Below are 19,517 nucleotides of genomic sequence, written 5' to 3'. Positions count from 1 at the left end.
AGAGTACAGAGCCTGCCAGCTAAGCTGCATTGGTATGTTCTATGCTAAGTTTGAACACAGGCCTTGCAAGGAAAAGCGCATTAACTTCCAGGCCTGTGAGTACTGTTCAGACTGCATAGTACTCCTGAAGGGAAGTATGGGAGGAAAGTCAGACAACCCCAACAGAGCAGAGTTACCTGGCGGTGCAGTGTGCTGGTGAGCATCTTCGGTGGGAAGCATCAGCAAGCACATCCAGAGAGTACAGAGGAGATAATGGATTGAACTGGAAAGTCAAGAGATTTTATTTAAGCAAGGCATTAAAGGAAATAGTCTCCAGATACAGCTGCTCAGACCTACTTCAGATCTATTCCCTGTAGTTGTTCATACAGTATAAGGAAACCTTTTCAGAATACCTTTTCAGAATACCAAGGGATGAGGCTAGGTGAGAACTGACTCTCAATTCAGATAAAAAGCTAGCACAGGGTGCAACCGAAAAACTCATAACCATCTTCTCCCAACAGACAGCCCTACAAGAACACTCCTCTTCCAACTCGTATTATTACATATGCTTGTTGACTGAGAGCATGCTTGAAGGGCTCCACTGCTGCACTGCTTGTGGTAACAACCACTGCTCCACTGCTTGTGGTAACAAGCAAAAAGTTCACCTCCGTGTAAGTGAAGTCCCCTGTCCACATTCATATTGCAGAATGAAAAGTCACTGCTACAAACAGTGCAATCATAGAACTTTCCAACAGTGCCAATATTCCCGGTGGCCATACATGTCACTGAAACATCTCTAGAAGGCTCAGGCCCACGAGGCTCAGTTCACAACGAGCTCCCAATTCATTCCACAGCAAGTGAGCTGCTCCTCCCGCTCACAAGCTTCCCTTGCAAACTGCTTAAAATGATTTTCTGAAACCACGTGTGGTCAGGCTAATCTTGCATCCTTTGTAAGATAGGCACTAGACAAACCCTAAAGGCATCAAGCCTGTTTAAGACAGTTCACTGTAGAAAACACAACTCTAAAATATTTTTTTACAGGAAAGATATGGAACAAATCTACTCATACAATGCACAGCAAAAGCTTTGTTTGGTACACATAGAAGATTTAGAGTGGTCTTTAGTCTGGGGTGCCCATGTTACACTTCCATTCAGGGTCTCCTCTGTGTTTATAATTCACACCACAAGCAATTAATTCATTCCCATCTGCTTTGCAAAGTGCTTCACCAGTTTCCAGAACACTTGTTCTTGTATTACTAGGGTGACTGATACATGCATTTCTGGATAGGGATAATCCACAGCTGTAGAAGACCTCTCGTCAGAAATGCTTTATGCTAGTCTAGAACTCAGTACTAGGCCTTTGCCTTCAAACTTTCTGACAAAGAAGAGGTACTAAGTACAACAAAGCTTCTGTTATCGGGGAGCTCCTCCTTAAATTGGACTATAAGTTTACCATCAGTGAAATAACACCACAGCTGCACAGTAGGGAAGAATCACCAGTAACTCTCTGCAGCTGATTCAAGTTCAGTTATGAAAAATAAAACTGATTTATATAGGTCATTTTAAAGCTTACAGAGTTATCATTCTTAAAAATATAAAAGTGGTATGTGAAATGCTGCCATTAACAAGAAACGCACAGTTGCACAAAGGCCTAGAAATTACTTTGCAGAAAGGCATGGAAATAATTCCTTGCCACGTATGTATTTATAGTCACTTGAAGGGTAAAACAACTTTCAGTCCTAGTGTTCACCAATCAAAAACCAACTTGCAATGGAGCAGAAGGGAGTATGCATTACTAGGAACACCATTACAACATGACTGCTCAATTGGAAGTTGTTTTTTTTGTTTGTTTGTTTGCTGCTATTGGGAACCTGTGCTCTTACACTGTAAGTAAAACAGCCTCCTACCACTGAAGCTATGCAAGATTTACATACAGAGAATACAAAGCAGTATGAGTACCTACACAAGAGCTTCAGTCAATTACAAAAGTGCCTATTTCTCTTGCTAATCACCTCTTACTTTTTCCTGTTGCAGTTGTTTATTTAATTAGTCAGATGACTTTTTTTCCCCCATTCTCTGTTGAAGAGACTATCAGGTAGAAGCCTGAGCCAAGCAAGGAAAAACAAAGCATTCAAAAAGAGAAAAATGTTCCAATTATTATAGAATTTTGTGAGGCCAAAGTTCCTCCTGCCAAGAGTTACTCTCCCTCCCACTCATTATTGGAGAGGTAGGCATATGCTAACCTGAAACAGGGAGATAAACAAAAGGAGTTTGTGAGCTATTCAGTTCAAACAGACAATATAATGCCAGTGACATGAGTTGCATTCAAAGCCCAGAAGACATCAGTTACCGAAACAAAAAGGGACAAGGCTACCTTACCTCACGTGCAAACGCCACAGTGTGAGGGAAATCAGAAGCCAGCACTTTGTTCTTTCTAGAGAGAATGAAACCAAGAAAATAAAAAAGGTAGAGCACAGTCAGCTTACCTGGTTGCGATCTCTCTTCCCCATGGATGGTAACCAAAAACTGGAAGGAGGCAGAGTCGGAAGGACAGGTGGGAGCATCGCCAAGGAAGGAAGGAACGCAGAGGGAAAAATGAGGGTTGAGGATAAGGACAGAAGGGCAAGAGAAGAACAAAGATGGAGGGAGAAAGAGAAAGATTAAACGTCAACAGGACTCATTAAAAACAAGGAATTTCAAACCCAGGGAAAAAAACTGGATACCAACTGGTGATGAATCAGGCAGGACCCACTGCACTACACTCAGGAGGAGCCACCTTTCCTGCTTTTACCTAGCCATAGCCCAACAAGAACAACATTAGAGAGATGCCAAGGAATAGGAGCCACGTCTATTTCCATTGGTGAATACGATTTTAAAACACAAACTGGGGAAGGAGACAGAGAATACCAAAGAAAGAATACAATTTCACTACTGCCTTGTCAGCATCATTTCTATAGTCTGGGTATGCAACAATAGTGTGAGTCCACAAAGAAGCTTTTTAAATAACTAACATACAGGGCTCAATCTTCTCACACTGTGCAGGAGATATGCAGTTATTACAATGGCACAGTATAAGAGAGGGGAAAAGAAAAAGCTGACTGGATCCAAAAGGACATTTGAGCAGTGTCAACATACTGGGGCAGCCTAGTAACTAAAATAGTCAGCAACTGCAAATAAGAAAACAGAGAAGCTGTCAGCAGAGGCCTGTCTCCCATTCAGCAGGTCACTGCATTCTTAAATTACCCCAAAGCTCTTCATTCCCTTCAATCACAGAAGGGAAGAGGACCCCATAGTTCTTCCTCCCCTCCCAAAGCTCTACCCAACAGCTGTTAAGGGCCTTACTCTTTCTGGCGCGGATCACTAACAATATGACCTAGCCTCTCGGTGCCCACAGTGCTCATGGAGGTCTCCTGAAACACAAAGACAGGTAAAAGGTTGCAGACTCATGCAATGAGCAGACCTAAAAGTTTGCTACTGCCCGTAAGAATAGATCTTGCTCCCCCAGCCCACTCTCAGCTAAACGTATCCACCCTCTCCTTTTAGAACCTCAACTGAGTTGATTTAACTACTAATGGCAGAAGACCATTTGGTTTTTGTTGTTGTTGCCATTGTTATTTATTTATTTTACTGTTTTAGTTACTACATTTGCTTGCACAGGGGTGCACCAAGGACTGAACCAGCATGAAGTATGCAGCACAAAGATGCAGTGAAGAACAGGGAAAATGGTTGAGGAATACTTGTTTCCAGTTTGCTGGCGTCAACTGAGCCAGACACAGGCTGAGAGGTCAGGACATCACACTACTCACCCTACTAACAGAAATCTTCCTCACAAAGGTGCATCCAGCCTCTCCAACCAAAGGAGAAGAGGATTCACAAAGAGCAGGTGAATGAAACAAGGAGGAAGCATGAAGTTTGCCCTTCCTGAAACAGCAATTTAGCATGAGGACATCTAGCATCTATAAAGAAAACGTATATCCTAGAAGAAAGGACTTGCTCTGGGAGCATGTTTTTCCCTGTGAGACACTGCCCTGTGTATGTGCTTGAGGCTGGTGTACACATACACACACAGCCTGAAGCACCAGCTGTTCATATCTGCATAGCAGCTCCCTCCAGGAAAGAAACACATTTTGTGGTAAGGGTCTGAAGATGAGGGTAAAAGGTTTTCTCAGTTAGGAATTTTCAGTTTCACTCCGGGTTACATAAGCAAAACACATTCAAAGTTTAGGGGGAGTAGTAACAGCAGGGGTAAAAGATGGGCTATTTGTTATAGCAGGAAAATTATTAACTGAAAGTGCCGTAATGTTTAAATTTACGGTTTATTACTGTGTAAATTACAAGCCGTACTTTTGGTAATTAGCAGCTCGCTGGCGGGGAGCTCTGAATGAAACTCATTATTTATGATTACAATTTAGAGAGAGATGGGGAAGGGGGAGCAGTGACCTCCGCTGCAAATGACAAAGATCCCTTTAAGGTGATGAAGATGAATTAAACAAGTAAATATTATCCTTCTCATTTGGATCATTAGAGGTGCTGCCAACAGGCCCAGCCACTTGCAGGTGGCCTGAGGAACCCTACCCAAAGCCAGTCTCTTGCCTGCTGAGGATTCATATTTTAAACACTTGTTACAACTAAGCAAGGTGAGTGGAAGGAAGAAGGGACAAACAACGATATTGAAGTATGACAACAGCTTCTGAAGAAGAAATCACACTCGCCTAGAATCCAGGCCCCTCTAACACACCTTACAGTTAACAAACTCTCTAAAGCCAGCCAAATCAGAATATAAGCTGGTATCTTCCAGGTCACGTCCTAGTAAAACCTAGCACAGCAGACTCTCAGAAACATCTTTTATAGTACACAACTGTACTCCACACTCCAAGATCCAGACCAAGCATCCAGACCATCTGCCAAGTATCATTTATTCCTTTAAGAATGGGATTAGCATTTTGTTTGCCCTATGCCTAAAAAAAAATGGTTAATGTCCACAAAGAAAAAGTCAATGGCTTTGGGTAACATTACTGTATATACCCTTTCACTCTATCTCATCACTAAAAATGGAACAGCTGAAACACCCTGCTTCTGCAGCCATTTATGTCAGTCTGCTTCCCAACCTAAAATTTTACCTTCCTTCAGCTTTTGCTTGCCTCTCTGCCCTTGTACTCCCAAATTACAGGCATGTACAAGTCTCATGCTATCATTATTTTCCCCTATATACTGTCTAAATCTTCTTGATATTCATGTTCTCTGTCATTCATCTTCAGACCTCCTTTCATACTGATTTTAGCACTAATCAACTCTCTCTGCCACTCCAAGCCTGTCTCAAAATCCAGTTGGTTACTCAATCAACTTTCAGCAGTGAAAGCTGTTAAACCAAATCAAAGACTATAAGAAACAAAAATGTACAGGGCTCCCTTTCTGCAGAAAAGTATTCAAGTGCAGTCTTAGAATAGCACTTCAGCAATAATCAGCATTGGAAATACAAATGAATTATCTTGCAAAAGGGAATACCTTGCCAACAAGCCTCCTTCGACCTTTTCGGAGACAACGGGCAGCAGCTCCTGGAAGGCGATTCAGGCGAGCATGAAAGCCTAAAAAATCAAACACAGGAAAACTGAAAATTCTTCCTAGCAAAACAGCCAGGAAAAATAGTTGGTTCAGTGGTCAAATCAATATTTCTCTCTCTGTGAGGAATAAAGAGTATTTTTGTGTGTTCTCCATCAGTGCAGCTATTTTTAATTGGATTACTACAGAAACAGATCACTAATATCAGTTTACGTTGCAGCACCTGTGAATAAAATCTACTCATCATCACATCAAAAGTTAACAATCACAAGTCATTCCTTGTGGAGCTCACCTCTCTGAGCCGGTCGCGAGGGCAAAAGAAATGTGGAATCTGAGAGCTTTTCCAGTCCTGAGTCAATCCGCTCCACTTCAGATCGGTGGTCAGCTCCCCACTTGGGAAGGAGGTTGGGGACAGTGAATCCCGGGACACATTCTCCTTCATAAAACCAATCGCTCTGCTCATCGTCTCCTAAAGAAACAGGATAGAATTATCAATGAGAAACACCAACATGCCCTGTGACTGTCCCACGAAGTACTACAGGTAGGCATTTTTGGATGTGGAACAACAGCTGAAGTCTCATTAGGAATTCCTTCCTGAAGAACCTCATATTTGTATTCTGTTTCAATCATCTGCAGTAACTATGGGGCCTCACTAAATGCTTTAAACTCTACAACTCAGTCTACAAAATTTCCCTATAGAACAAAGCCTTCTTTATAGACCTGCCTAGGGCAGCTTTAGCACTCTGTTGCGGCTGCATCTCATCAACCTTAGTTCAATGCTGTGTGATGTCTAATGCACAACTCTTTCTCTGAAGTAATTACTGTGACAGAAGTAGAGGCCAATCATTTGGCACACGTGTTCTAGGCCACCACAGGAAAGATTTCACAACAGGACACCAGGCTCACAGAGTAAGCAAAAGGAGCACACTCACTGATGATGCAGATCCCTCGTCTCCTAATACAGCAGCAAACAGGAAAAAAATAAGGCTTTGAAATGGTCACTCTGAGTGTAAATACTAACCATACAGTTAGTCTGGCTCAATCAAAATTCCTTAAAATCTGTCAGAACTACAACCTCCCTGCAAAACTAGAGCAGCAGCAGCAACAGAAGTCATTACCAAAATGACTCCATAAAGCAGGGCCACTGTAATTAATAGTTGTAGTCTAATACTGAACTGCATCGGACACCATTCAGGGTAAACCTGCCTGGCCAGAAATCCCCTGGAGGCAGTAGCACGTGAGCAGTGTAAGAAAAAAGCAGGAAGATGACAGGGACACTTAGCTCTTCAGCATCCCATCTAAGAAACAGTCCTGTGTAATTGCAAGGTATTTTACCTTGCCTTAAAATATTAAGGCACCTGACTTGGGGAAAACTCTCATTTGCTTAATCATTAAGACACAAGGATTCCCAGTTATTCTCTCTCTCTCTTCACCAAGTCACATTATCCCTGACTGAACTCCATTATGCCTACCCACACACCTTGCCAGCCAAAAAAAAGCAGAAAAAAACCTCATCCTAGTATGAATCACTTCACACATAACAGAAGAAGCAGCACCCAAAACCGACTCCAATCAGCAATGGTGAAGATAGCCAGAACATTTCAACCCAAAGCTATCACACTGCTTTTTATTTCTGTGATATGTCAGTTGATCAAGAATGCTTATGACAAATATCTTTTGAAATATAGACATACCCCTACCCACCTTACATCAAACAAAAACTTAGTAATGTTGTCTAGGTCTTCTAAGTGATCATAACTTAGGCAAAAATATCCCTTACAGTTTTGGCTCTGTGAGCATAGAGCAATGTAATACCTCAAATCACTACTTCCAGAAGACAAACATTAACAACCAGGATCATATACTGATAGCTCTGCAACATTTGCCTTGAGAGACTTCTGTGCATTTAACAAAAACTTGCAATCCAATTATACACTAGGATAATTCTCCACTCACTGCAATTCCAGCTACCAGTGCATTTCCAAGAAAACTCATTTAATTAGCCACAGCAAATATATATTACACAAGATAACCTCAAAAGAAGGGGAAAAAAGCTCTATTCAACTTAAGTACATTGCTATTTCAAATTACTCAGTTTGGGATTGCCTAGAAAACTATCTTTGATATGATCTATGACAGAAAAAAAATGTTTTGTGTTCTCTCCACCTCGCTAAAGCAAAGACCTGTTATTTACTTCTTTATGACCAGAAATTGTCAAAAAGGGGGGAAAAAAGTTGTTCCTTATTTAACCTGAAAATGCAACAACATCTGATTTTCTAAGATCTCATCAACCCTTTTAACATAAGTTAAAACGTCTTTTACCCACAAAACTGTTACAGTATAAACTGTTTAAACAAGCAGAGGTGACCACAAACCTCTTACAGGTGTGTATACATGCACACGTGTATACGTGCATATCATCCACACCAATCTTGTCTTGAGCGATGAGGCAAAAATGCAACACTTCAGTTACCACACTGCTTCATCACCTAGTATGCAAGTGCTCACTAATTTCAGCTCCCCCAGAAGAGTTACCAGCAAAAACAGGGGACAGGAGATTTGACCTTCCTGTTGATTTTGAAGTATGGGAAGCTGGAAATAGTTATTTCTGAGCAAAGGCAAAGCTCATCTCTGAAATTCACACTCTCAGGGAAAGTACTCCAGCCATCTACGGTCACAACAAATCAGCCCTACAGCCTAACACATCATCATTACAAAAGTGTACGTATGCTTGCTAACATCATACTGCCTCACAGAGACACCTGGGCTGGTAACAACTCAGTGGAAACAATATTTTCCTACTGAGTTACTGGTTCTACTTCCTTTAGCGCTCACATATTCCCAGAAGAGATCTCATCCAAATCTTAGCTTTTGAGATGTGACAGAGTGCACACCTGCACAAGCTGCATGGCCTTACAGGTCTCTAGGGTTATATCCCACCTGTTCCAAGCGTAATAGTCCTGAGTGCCTACGTGCCTACTGCAACTGCTTTTGCACTTACTTCCACCACATCCCCCAGAAACTGAACACTATGCTGTCACTGATAAAATCACCATACAGTCCACACTCAAAACCCCTAAGAAATCATTTCTGCAGTAGACATTGAAGATATTAGGCTCAACTAATGCACACAAGAGCAAGGGAAGAACAGATATTTACAGAAATAAAATCTATCACACATTACTGGTTTTCTTAGTAGTGAGTAGTTGCCTAACAAACTGGTAACTGATTTTTTGGAGTTTTCTCTTCCTACCCATAGAGAAAAAAATAACAGATTCAGGATGTAGTGGTATGGAGACAACATCTAAAACACCTGCAGCAATAGATCTTGAACTTTGTTCTTTTACTAGGGAAAGCTCTAAAACTTCTCTTCTATTTCCAGGCCTTGCCATAATAGTCATTTCTTATGTATATTAAATGTTATAGATCTGATATACAAGAGTGTACTGTTACCAAAATCACACCTTTCTAGCTCTCTCAGATCATTTTCTTAACTTCTAGCACCTCTCAGCCACTGGCCTCTCCCCCTTACTTCCCTCTCTGTCTGTCTTCAAACTTAGATCCTTCTTTGTCTTTATAAATTAACAGAAATTCTCCAGTAACACTTGAGGAAAATCACAGGACGGTTGTTACCTTGGCGGCCCTCATCATTGGTAAACAGGCCAGTATCACTGCTGCTGCATACACTGCTGGTTTCACTGCAACAAAAACAAACAAAAAACACTAAAAAAAAGTTACAATTCCAGCAGATACAAAACAAAAACCACTTTCTTACATTTTACGAGCTTCTCTGAGCCCAATATGCTATACATATTTCACAGAAATTAGGTATCGTTGCATTTCAGATACGTGGCTGGCTCTAGGAGGGGATATAATATCTTTCTGTTAAATCCTAGCAATGCTGCATCACTTGAAAAAGAGTAGAATCCTGTATCTAGTCTAGTTCTAACGTATCAAAAAGTAATTAATACAATGGCATTTGCCTCGGGTACTAGAGTTAATAACCTGACTCTGACATTGTCTGGAATACTCACTAGGAAATTAAGTGCAGTTAACTGTCCTTGGGTCACTTAACAGCTACTGAAAAACATCTGAAGTTTTGTATTTCAGACTTCTTTTTCTCAGATGTGTTACAGAGCTACATAAAGCCCCCTTCAATCTACAGCAACTTTTATTTTCTTTAGAGGGAAGAGCAATGGGTACATTTGTAACTCCCTGGCCAAATACCTTAGCACAGCACGACTTGCTACTGCTCAACGCAACCTTGTCACAGCACGCTTTGCATTTGCTGAAGCGGTTACAGGAGACTTAATTCCTGAACCAATGAATTAAACTAGAAATTAATGTGTAGAAAGCCGTTAATTGACTGTAAAACTAGATGAATATTTGCAGCAGAAGTACATGCTCAGGTCAGTCCCAAGCATCTGATGGCTTTAATGCTGATATTAAATCAATCTTCAGACACTTCGGGCAGTACTTCCCCCGATTTAGCTGAGAGATATAAGAACAAGCAGAGCTACTTTCTGCCCACCCCTTTAGCACTAAGGCCTTACAGAAGATGTGAACATCAGATGTAAGTCAGCATCCCAGTCAATCCCCAGTCGGGGAGAGTTGTTAGAAAGCATCCCTTGCCCACTCCAAGGGGCTTGGGTCATACTAGACACAAAACCCCTCTGTTTTCAAAGCAGAAGGATGCGTTATCACAAGAAGTGTAATCCCAAAGAACTGCAGGAACATAATAAACCTATTCTTGAGTATATTATTGCTCTTGGAAAATACACTCTGAAGTGTAACCAAATTAACTCATCATGTGTGGTATCTATAAACTCCGCATCTTCATCATTGCATAAAGGCCATTTAAACTGAAAGGATGAATGGTCTGTATATTATTCCCACATTTCAGTATGTAAGTTAATATCAAATTCCCAATCAATTCATTACAAAGTTTGGCCATCCACTTGCCCTCCCACATAAACACAATAACAATTAAGGCCAAGGACTGATAACCACGAGTCATTTGTTTCATTCCTAGCTCTCCTACCAACTCACTGTATGACCCTGGGCAAATCTCTTAGCATGGCTGCTTTCCCTTTTGAAAGCCTGGATTAATAGTCCTCACAAGCAGCAGATGCAAGGATTGAGTGACTGCTACATAAGGGTTTTAGCATCCTCAGAGGAAAGGTGCCTGAGAAAGGAAAACGCATTAAGTCAAGATTCCAGATCACGTTAACAGTACTTTTAGCATCCTGTTGTACTGAGCGCTCTTTAGTTCCTTACAGATAAACATGACTGCCAGTGCCTTACTTGAATGAATTTTTGTGGACCTCACTCACCCTCTTTACTGCCCATTTTACACTTCAGGGCTGAACACAAACTAGACTCCTCCACGAGCCTTTCTGCAGGTCCAGTAAGCGCTGATTAATGACCTCCACTTGCAAAGGAGGCTACTTACCTTAACCATGAAATAATGAATCCTATTGATCCAACAACCTACTGCTATAGAGTGTTATTGATCACCCAATCTTTGGTTAAAATGGTCCTCATTTAGCAATTTCACTGTCACAAACACCTGGAGCAAAGCATGCTTATAATTAAATAGTTTGGGGGAGTTAAAGTGAGAGGTGATGGACAGAGATCTCAGGTTTCCCCCATTTATTCTTTCTCCTGAGCTATTGTTTGTGTCAGGAGAGATATTGATTTTCTATAAAAATAAGAAAACAAGAGGCACCGAGGGGCTGCAGAAGGTCAGGCTGGGCTGGAGAAGGAGGGGATGCTGAACACTCTGTCTTTGTCACTTGCCTTCCAAGAGAGGAATTTTTTCTTTACTGAGAGACTGGCCTCCAATTCATCAGCGTAGCCAGGCTCTCGAGTGCCACTGCAGGCTGTCATCAAAACAGCTCCCTTCCAGCAGCGCTGGTTACACTCCCAGGCCAGAATATATCAGCATCAGCCAGCGAAGTCACAGCACTGGTGGGTCAGTGCAATGCAGTTTGAAAAAGTCAAGTTACAGCACTTGATAGCAGATTAGCCAAACCAAACATCTCTCACTAGCCAGCACATCACTCAAAGTGATCCGTCAGACAGCTCTTGTACCATGGTTTGTTCTGTCCTCAAGCTGAACCCAGACCATTCTGAGAGTACTCAGCTTAGATCAACAAGAGAAAGAACTTCAGCACTCAATATATAATTTCCCTTTGCTTTATTATGGCTGCAGGGAATCTCAGAGCATTAGAAGAGAGAGAAGGTTACTTCTAACAGTCTTAGCAGTTAATTCTCACCCTTGTACAAATATACAGATGACTATTTAAACTAACATCACTTGCTTCCTCTGTTGTTTCCACAATTATTTACAAATTAGGCTTTGAGTCATGTCATTACCCAACTTAGAAACATCACTTTCCCTCATCATGTTCCTGCACATCTTTCCTTCTCTCAGTTCACCTCTTGCCACATTTGGCAATTTCAAAAATTTCATGCACAGTTTGAACCACAATGATGCAGCACATCTTCTTCCACAAAAAGATGAGGTGAAGCCTTACAAGCAAACTGGAAGTACTACCTCCCAGTTAAGTATACATTTCCAAAGCTTTCTCAATGAATGGGAGTTTATCTACTGAATACAGTAGGCTTTTGATCTGACTTAGGATAAGGGGCTTTGTAGAAAGCAGAGAAAATGCAGGTATGTTAGCATTTAAAGAGATTCTTTCCTACATAACAAAGAAAAGCAAGTGTCATTGGAGTGGAGGAAAAAGAAGGTGAAAGAAACCATCAGTTCTGAAGGTACAACTTAGTTGTCTAAAAACACATTAGTTTTGTGAAACTCCCCATCACCAGGGGTCTCTTTTCTCAGGTGAAAAGCAAAGGACAGGAGGCAGGGAGGTGGTGCAGTCAACATCCCTGGAGGTATTTAAGAGATGTGTGGATGTGGTGCTTAGGGACATGGCTTAGCAGCGGACTTGCAGTGTTAGGTGGTTGGACGTGATGATCTTGAACGTTTTTCCAACCAAAATGATGCCAAGAACAGCACCGGAACCAACACAGTACCAAAACACTCCATAAATTGCTCGATCACGATGGGCTGTTTCCAAGTACCGTGAGTTTTATCAGTCACTTTCCCTCCCCTCAGCTTGTGATGACACCCATATGATCCTCTCTCCTAGGCATCCAATTTTCTTCTCCTTTCCTCAGGCTATGTCCTTGTTACACATCTGTGCAAAGTACTCCTCTCATGGTACCAGGAAAAGCAGCTAGAGCAGAGTAAGAGCAGGGTGAGCACAGCCAGCTTCGCTCTGCTAGCAGCTATATTTGCAGCAGCAGAAACCAAAGCGTGATCCTTCACTGCTGCGAGGGATAGTCTGCAGCGAAGAGGGTTGCGTGTGTTTCTCTCCAACTTTGACCCTCCCTAGTGAGTCACAGCGCAGATCACACATGTGGTGTTGGAGACATCAAATACTCTGAGAAATATTTGATTTCTCAGAAAGAGAATCCCAAGGATTTGGCAGCAGATGGTAAGTGTCATTTGATGCAGACACTTGCACAATAATTAGTTTGAGAGCAAGGGACAACTGAGACAGAACAAAGCGATATCCTCAGCATGGTCCTTAAGTAACAGTCCAGACAAAGCTGTTTGCTTACTCTTTTAAAGTCTGGCACAAATAAAGGCTGGATGAAAGCCTGCTGGTTTAAGTTCAAGTTTGACATGATGGAACAGGCTCTGACTGGTGGAAAAAAAACCTCAAGGAACCCTGTCCATCACTGCCACATCAAGTAAGGGTATCTCTCAGTCCATCACCAGTGACATGCAACATTCAGGGGCTACTCGGCGTGTTTCCTTTCCTGGACTACCAGCAACAGCACTGAAAAGACTGAAGTGCTTTTAACAACTCATAACAAAAACACATCCACTGGTCTCTTGAAAAGGCCCACTCTGTACTCACTTTTTAACCTAAAGAGAGCCACTTTTCAAGAAAAAAAGACCTTTTTTTTTTTTTTTTTTTTTTTTTGCTACTTCCATCCTCTAGCAGTCACATACAAACCAAAAAAGCAACAGTGGTTCCCGGGATCAGGACAGTGAGGACGTATCACAGCCTGTGCTTTTCAGAGTCTCGCAGAAAATACCTTTGAGGAGTTTGCAGCTATTACCCACAAAGCCCTCGATAACCAAGTGCCACTTGTCCGTTCTGACAAACTGCAGCAGCTAGACAGCCAGAACACTTAAATGAACCCGAACATACGAACAATTACACTGGAGCAAACAACTATACTTGTCAAATTCACTGTCCTCTCTCTGACGGTGCCTATTATAGTGGATGCCCAAGGAAAGAATATAAGATCATAACACCAATTGACTATTTCCTCGGTATGATCCTATAGCTTCCAGCAATTTCAGGACTTCCTGAGCAAGATCTTCCACCTGGGCTATAATGCTTAACAGCCCCTGATAAATCCATCCTCCACATGCCCCTTTTGGATACAGAAAAGTTTCTCCAAAGTGTCCCACAGCAGAGTTCCAAAAATTGTGTGTATGAAAAGTAATACAATTTTTGTATTGAACGTCTCCTGCTTCTCACACAATGACAGTCTCTATTCCCTTTTAGTATGCCATTCGTTAAGAAATCTCCTCCATTTGACTCTCAGCAGTTGTTTCTTTTCTAACCTGAAAAGTCTCTTTGTACAGAAGCAGCATTACAACCCCAAATATTCTAAAAATGAAACTCAAGGGAAAAATTCTCAAGAGCAACACAGGAACAAACTCAGACCACAATATTTACATTTCTTATTTTCATCTCTTTACATTTCTTATTTCATCAAAAGTTCTTCAAAACTGGACACTGGACACAGACTCCGCTGCTTGTGCGGACCTATCCTTTAAGTATAAAGAAGCTGGGTGAAACTGAAATAATCTTCTCACTACTTTCTCCCAAAGCTAGCTTTCCAGGACCTGATTCCAGATCCACTCAGAGATGCAAAACTGTAGACAAGATGTTTTGACTGAGGTCCATACAGTACCTGCACAGAGGGGTAGTGGTCACGATAGGAGATCTGACCTGTTCTCTGTTACTTATGGTAAGTTCTGAAAACAAGAAGCTAAGATCAGTTCAAATCAATCAGACAACCCAAGTGCCCGCAGTGGATTTAGCTGCCAATTCTCAAGCCACAAGCATGCTACTTTGTAGCAGCAGGGCCACAGACTTTTCAGAGGGGTGCTTGTATAATATAAGTCAGAAACATAATAACTTCGCCAACTTTTCAAAGTGTTTGGGTCATCAGTACAGCACTAACAGGAAATGCTGCTGGAAAAAAATCCACAGTTTAAAAGTAGCTGAGGGATTTCCCCTCTTCAAAAAGAGAACAGCACTGAATAATTTTGATAAGAACTTATAAAAGCAAAGCACAGGATTTACAAGCAGGTGCAAGCAAGGCAGCCATCTAGCTCTAACACAGGGAAGAAACTGAGATCTCACCATTCAGACATATTTTCATCTGAGCCCTGCTTCTGCTCATCAGCTTCACACTCCATCCGCTCCTTCCTTCCCCCTTTGCTGAGGAAGGGCCTGTTCTCTCCTGTTTCACAAAGGCCACGACTAGATGATGTCCAAGGGGTGTTTTCCTTCCAGCGTGAAAGACGTTGTTTCTTAGCTGACTTGAACCTGCAGCCCCTCTCGTAGTTCCACTCCGACACCCTAAGCTTTTGCTGGAGACTGGCAGCCACCTCTGATGTCACGCGTTTGACTTTCCGACGGCGCCTGAGAGGTCGACACGGCGCGTTCTCTGTAAAGGAGTCTGACTCATGCCATGAGTGTTGCTTGCTCCTCAGGGTGGCACTGAGAGCTGGATGTCGTTTGACCACTGCTGTGTCATCAGAGTCACTGAAATTGGCTGTCAGCACCTCCCGGCAATCCTTCACAGCTTCATCCAAGCTTGACTCTGAGGCCTCGCTGTAGCAGCAGGCATGCTCTGCCTGATGCGTGAAGTCTGAGCGTCGTTTGCGACCCCGTCTCTTGCGAAGCTGACGTCGCTGCTGCCGTGGGCTTAGGGCCATCTCTTCCCATAGCTCATCCAGCTTGTTTTGTTCTGAAGTCTGCTCTAAGGCTGAAGCCAAGTCATGCACCAGTTCATCCATTGGCAATACCTACTAAAAACGACAGCAAACAATTAGCACCAGACATAAGTGTCACTACTAACACATTGCTAAACCACAGTATACTATAGCCTTTGTAACATTAACTGAGTTACACACTTACTTTGAGCTGCCTAGGAGAAACAATGCAGCACAACTGCTGTTTCTTGGGCTAATGTTCACTCCTTCCTTCCTTTTGCAAGAGTTAAAACCCGCTTCTAACCATGGTGGCAGAGACTTCGCTACTGCGGCAGCTGGGTCAAGTGTTCTGCGTCTGGAAAGGCCTTACGGCTGCATCTTTTGCTTTGAAGGAATGTGCTTTATTACACATCTTAAGGGCAACAGAGCCTGCAACTAGCTCTCTACCTGATGTGATTGTGTTGGTTACTATAAGCCCCAGGGATCAGCCTGCACGGCAAACAGACTGAAGTCTTCAAGAAAGTAGACAGGCAGTAAAGCTGGGAGCAAAACAAAAAGTAAAACAGGCAGTTTGCAAGTCAGCACCAAATCAGCAGCAAAACAAGACACACGGACCCTGTGCTCCTTACAACAGCGTGGGTAAGACCAAGCCCCACTTGCCACAGGAAGAATTCCCACCCGCCCGCCCGCCCTACCTCTGGGCTGTCGGTGTCCTAAGCTCCTGGCCAAACTCCTAACCCCACCACAGTCACCTCCCCCTCCGTGCCACGCCGAGGCGGGATTTCCCTCCCCAAACTGAAGGTTTCACACTCAGCCACCGGGCCCGAGCCTGCAAACACCCGCAGCCCCGTCCCAGAGCAGCCCCGGCTGCCGCAGGCCGCCCCCGGCACCCCCCCCCCGGCCGCCCCACGACGCCCCTCCGCCCCGAGGGGCAGCCGGCGCCCTCCCGCAGCCCGCCGGGCAGCCCCCGGCCCCGCAGCACGGGCCTGCCGCGCACCGAGGCCCGGCCGGGGAGCCCACCGGGGCCCCGCCGGCCCGGCCCGGTCCCTCCCGGCCCGGCCCGGCCCCGCCGAGCCGCTCTCGGCCCCGCCGCCCCCTCCCGGCCCCACCGCCGGGCCGCGGCCCCCCGGCCCCGCTCACCGGCCAGCGGCCGCTCCGCCCGCCCCTCGCAACGGCGCTTCCGGCCTCCCCGGGCCGCTTCCTCCCCGCCCGCCCCGCCGAGGGGCGGGCCTGGCGCCGGGGGTTGGCCCGGGACGGGGCCGCGGCGCCTCCCGGCCCGCCCCTCGGGGCCGGCGGGGTGCTGTGAGGGAGCGCCGTGTAATGGCGGGGAGATCGGACGGGTGTCCCCGCCGCAGTGCTCCTGTTACTGGGCTTAAGCTCGCGGAGTTGTGTCCCCTGGTCCTCTTCCAGGCGCTTTTGGGATAGGGTGGACGTGAGGTGCCTCAACGTGGCACTGCTTCGTGGCGGGGTGTCTGTGAGGTGCTGGGGCTGCTGCCACGCCACCGAGGTTCGCTGTCACCCCAAAGCACGACCACAACTTGTCCCACATGAAGATCCCCCCGTGTTTTCATGTTTCACCCCAGTGACCACTGAACACCTGCAGACACATGGCCCAGCGTCTGAGGTCCTTCCTGAAGCTCGGCACCCAGATCTCTAATCTCGACACATCCCTTGATTTAGTGCGTGTATATTATCAGGTGCCGCGGGTCGGTTTATGAAGTTCTTATTTATGGAAATATCAGCCACCGGCTTATCTGACCTCTGGCCTGCTTGCGAATGAAAGTAACATCTGCCCTGTAGAAGGCCCGGTGTTCCTTATCGATTTTCTGAAGATTTGTGCTTTGGTAGGTCCTGTTGTCGGAGTCCCAGCCCGTGTCTCTACAGATCATTAGCTGCTAATAGAAGCTGTATGTTCGCAGCTCTTGTCATGCGCTCACTCTTGCGCTGCTTGATTTTTATTTTTATTTTTTAATTGTAAGATGTAGGTAACCAGTAAACTATCTACCAAAACTCCTCCATTTCATTTCAGTGCTGACACACCGATTTTATATATCTGGATGAAACTTTGTTATTTCTCAAGTTAAACCTCTCTGTGTAATTCCCTTGTCCTTAAGAGCTGTACCTCACTTCGTATTGTCACAGCATATTCTTATAATCTTCCCCATTTTCTAGATCACCAGCAGCCATCAGTAAAGCCAAGTGTGTCCCCACACTCACGTTTTACTTAGCGTTTCCTTTTGTTTCCGGTCTTTCCGTTTATTTAATCCATGTGGCAGCATTCATATTCAAGACAATATTGGTTCATTTTTCAAGTAACATTTTACGAGGCAGTATATTAAAGGCTTTGCTGAAGTCCAGATATATTATGTACATGGCATTCTCTTCATCTGCTAATTTTGTAAATTAAATCAGAGAAAGTAATCAGGTTTGTCTGACATGATTTGTTCTCTATAAATCTACACCGCTGCTTATTGCTCATGGATCTATTATCTTTTGTATTTTTGCATATTTTTTTCTGCCTCTATTCTGTCATGTGGCCAGGAACAGAAGTTATTCTGAAAGGGTGATAATTGCCAAGATCGCGACTTCCCCCTGCTCCCCCCTAAATGACTGGTACTGTGCTTGCTCTTCCTCAGTCCTCTGGCACCCTCCCTAGTTTGCTAAGATACTTCAGAAATAACCGTAAGAGAATCCTTGAGCTCGTGGCTGATTCCTACACCCCTCTAGGACAATCGCCATTTAGCTTCATCAAGTTCTCTCCATGCCATTTCTCCAACTCGTCCTTTATTTTGTTCTGAGCTGTCATTTTAACATTTTCATTACCTTTTAGTTGTCTGAGAAATTTCCGTGGAAAAAAATATTAAAAGAAGAAAAACAGTCATTCAGTAGATCATTTTTATCCAATTCTTAATGTCTGACTTCAGTTAAGTTACTTTCTCTGCATCAATTCATCTCTAAATGTCTGTGCTTTTGTCTTTTTAACCCTTTCTATGGCATTAACTCACTCTATTTGACTGCAGCATTTTGTTTTCCCTGTCAGTTTCCTATTTCCAATACAGGGGTTTTCTTTTTACTCTCGGATCTGAGAGCCAATCCCTCCTAAAATCTAATCCTGTTTTACCACTGCAATCCTTTTTCATGCTTCAGGATATAAAACAGCTACAAAATGTCTGGGTTAGAGAGAAACGCCCCTGATGGGAAGGTTATTCTGTAAACATCCACTTCAGAGCTTCTTACCCCTTCATTTCGATCACTCCGTGCTGGCTGCGGTTCCGGGCAGGACAACAAATTAGACAAACAGTTGTGTAAAAGCATTCCTGTGTTGGTGTGTCCTGGGCAGATGCACAACAGCAGATGCCCAGTCTAATTTCTCTTATTTTCCATTTGTTTTCCCAAACAGCTCTCTGCTGTTCTGTTGGTCAACAAGCTGTTTTGCCACTGATATAAATTTTATTTCACCTGTCCTTTTTTTTTTTTTTTTTTAACAATTTTCAGCATTTTAAACTAAATTTCAATAGATGTCAGCAGCCTTTTTCCTGATTTGGGGGAGGTGGGGTTTGATTTTCTGGAAGAAGGTTAAGGGTAGCAGAAGTGTTTTTGCAATTTGCAAGAGTCACAAGAACTACTAATACAATCCAGAAACAGTTCATTCACAGTACAAGAAAGAAAAAAAAAAAAAAAAGGCAGGAGGCGTTGGAGAAATATAATGGGGCAATTGGAGTAATCTAGTTTTGAGCAGTTTATGATATTTCTGTTCTGTCTCACAAAGTCGAGAAGTGAGACAGTGACTATAAATTCTGAATCCTTGCCTGAGTTCAACTCCATCCCGCATCCCTGGCAAACTGTTTTATCTTTGTGTAGTTTGTGGTTTTCCTGCGTGGACAACAGGAACTGACCCAGCTTCTCAACACTAATTTTGTTTGTGAAATGCTCTGGGGGT

The 19,517-nt window shown here is 43.6% G+C and overlaps 1 protein-coding gene across 9 annotated transcripts in view; it reads right to left on the bottom strand.

Moving 5' to 3' along the window:
- GPATCH2L (G-patch domain containing 2 like) overlaps positions 1–16,835 on the bottom strand; it is a 33,006-nt gene extending 16,171 nt beyond the window's left edge. The window contains exons 1-9 of one of the 9 annotated variants that reach the window (XM_048059843.2): positions 16,718–16,835; positions 15,783–16,116; positions 15,003–15,673; positions 9,172–9,236; positions 5,831–6,007; positions 5,485–5,564; positions 3,322–3,389; positions 2,359–2,413; positions 177–262 (exon numbers count right to left, since the gene is read on the bottom strand). In XM_048059843.2, coding sequence (XP_047915800.1) covers positions 177–262; positions 2,359–2,413; positions 3,322–3,389; positions 5,485–5,564; positions 5,831–6,007; positions 9,172–9,236; positions 15,003–15,661 — 1,190 coding nt within the window. In that variant the 5' untranslated portion in view covers positions 15,662–15,673; positions 15,783–16,116; positions 16,718–16,835. Of the gene's footprint in view, positions 1–176; positions 263–2,358; positions 2,414–2,465; positions 2,506–3,321; positions 3,390–5,484; positions 5,565–5,830; positions 6,008–9,171; positions 9,237–15,002; positions 15,674–15,782; positions 16,251–16,717 lie in introns of those variants that run through there. The other 8 variants (XM_048059844.2, XM_048059846.2, XM_048059842.2 and 5 more) reach the window with 8 other exon arrangements.
- Positions 16,836–19,517: the final 2,682 nt, after the last annotated feature.

Source organism: Anser cygnoides, chromosome 5, assembly GCF_040182565.1.
Source record: "Anser cygnoides isolate HZ-2024a breed goose chromosome 5, Taihu_goose_T2T_genome, whole genome shotgun sequence".
NCBI lineage: Eukaryota > Metazoa > Chordata > Aves > Anseriformes > Anatidae > Anser > Anser cygnoides.
This window is presented reverse-complemented; position numbering and strand designations above follow the sequence as displayed.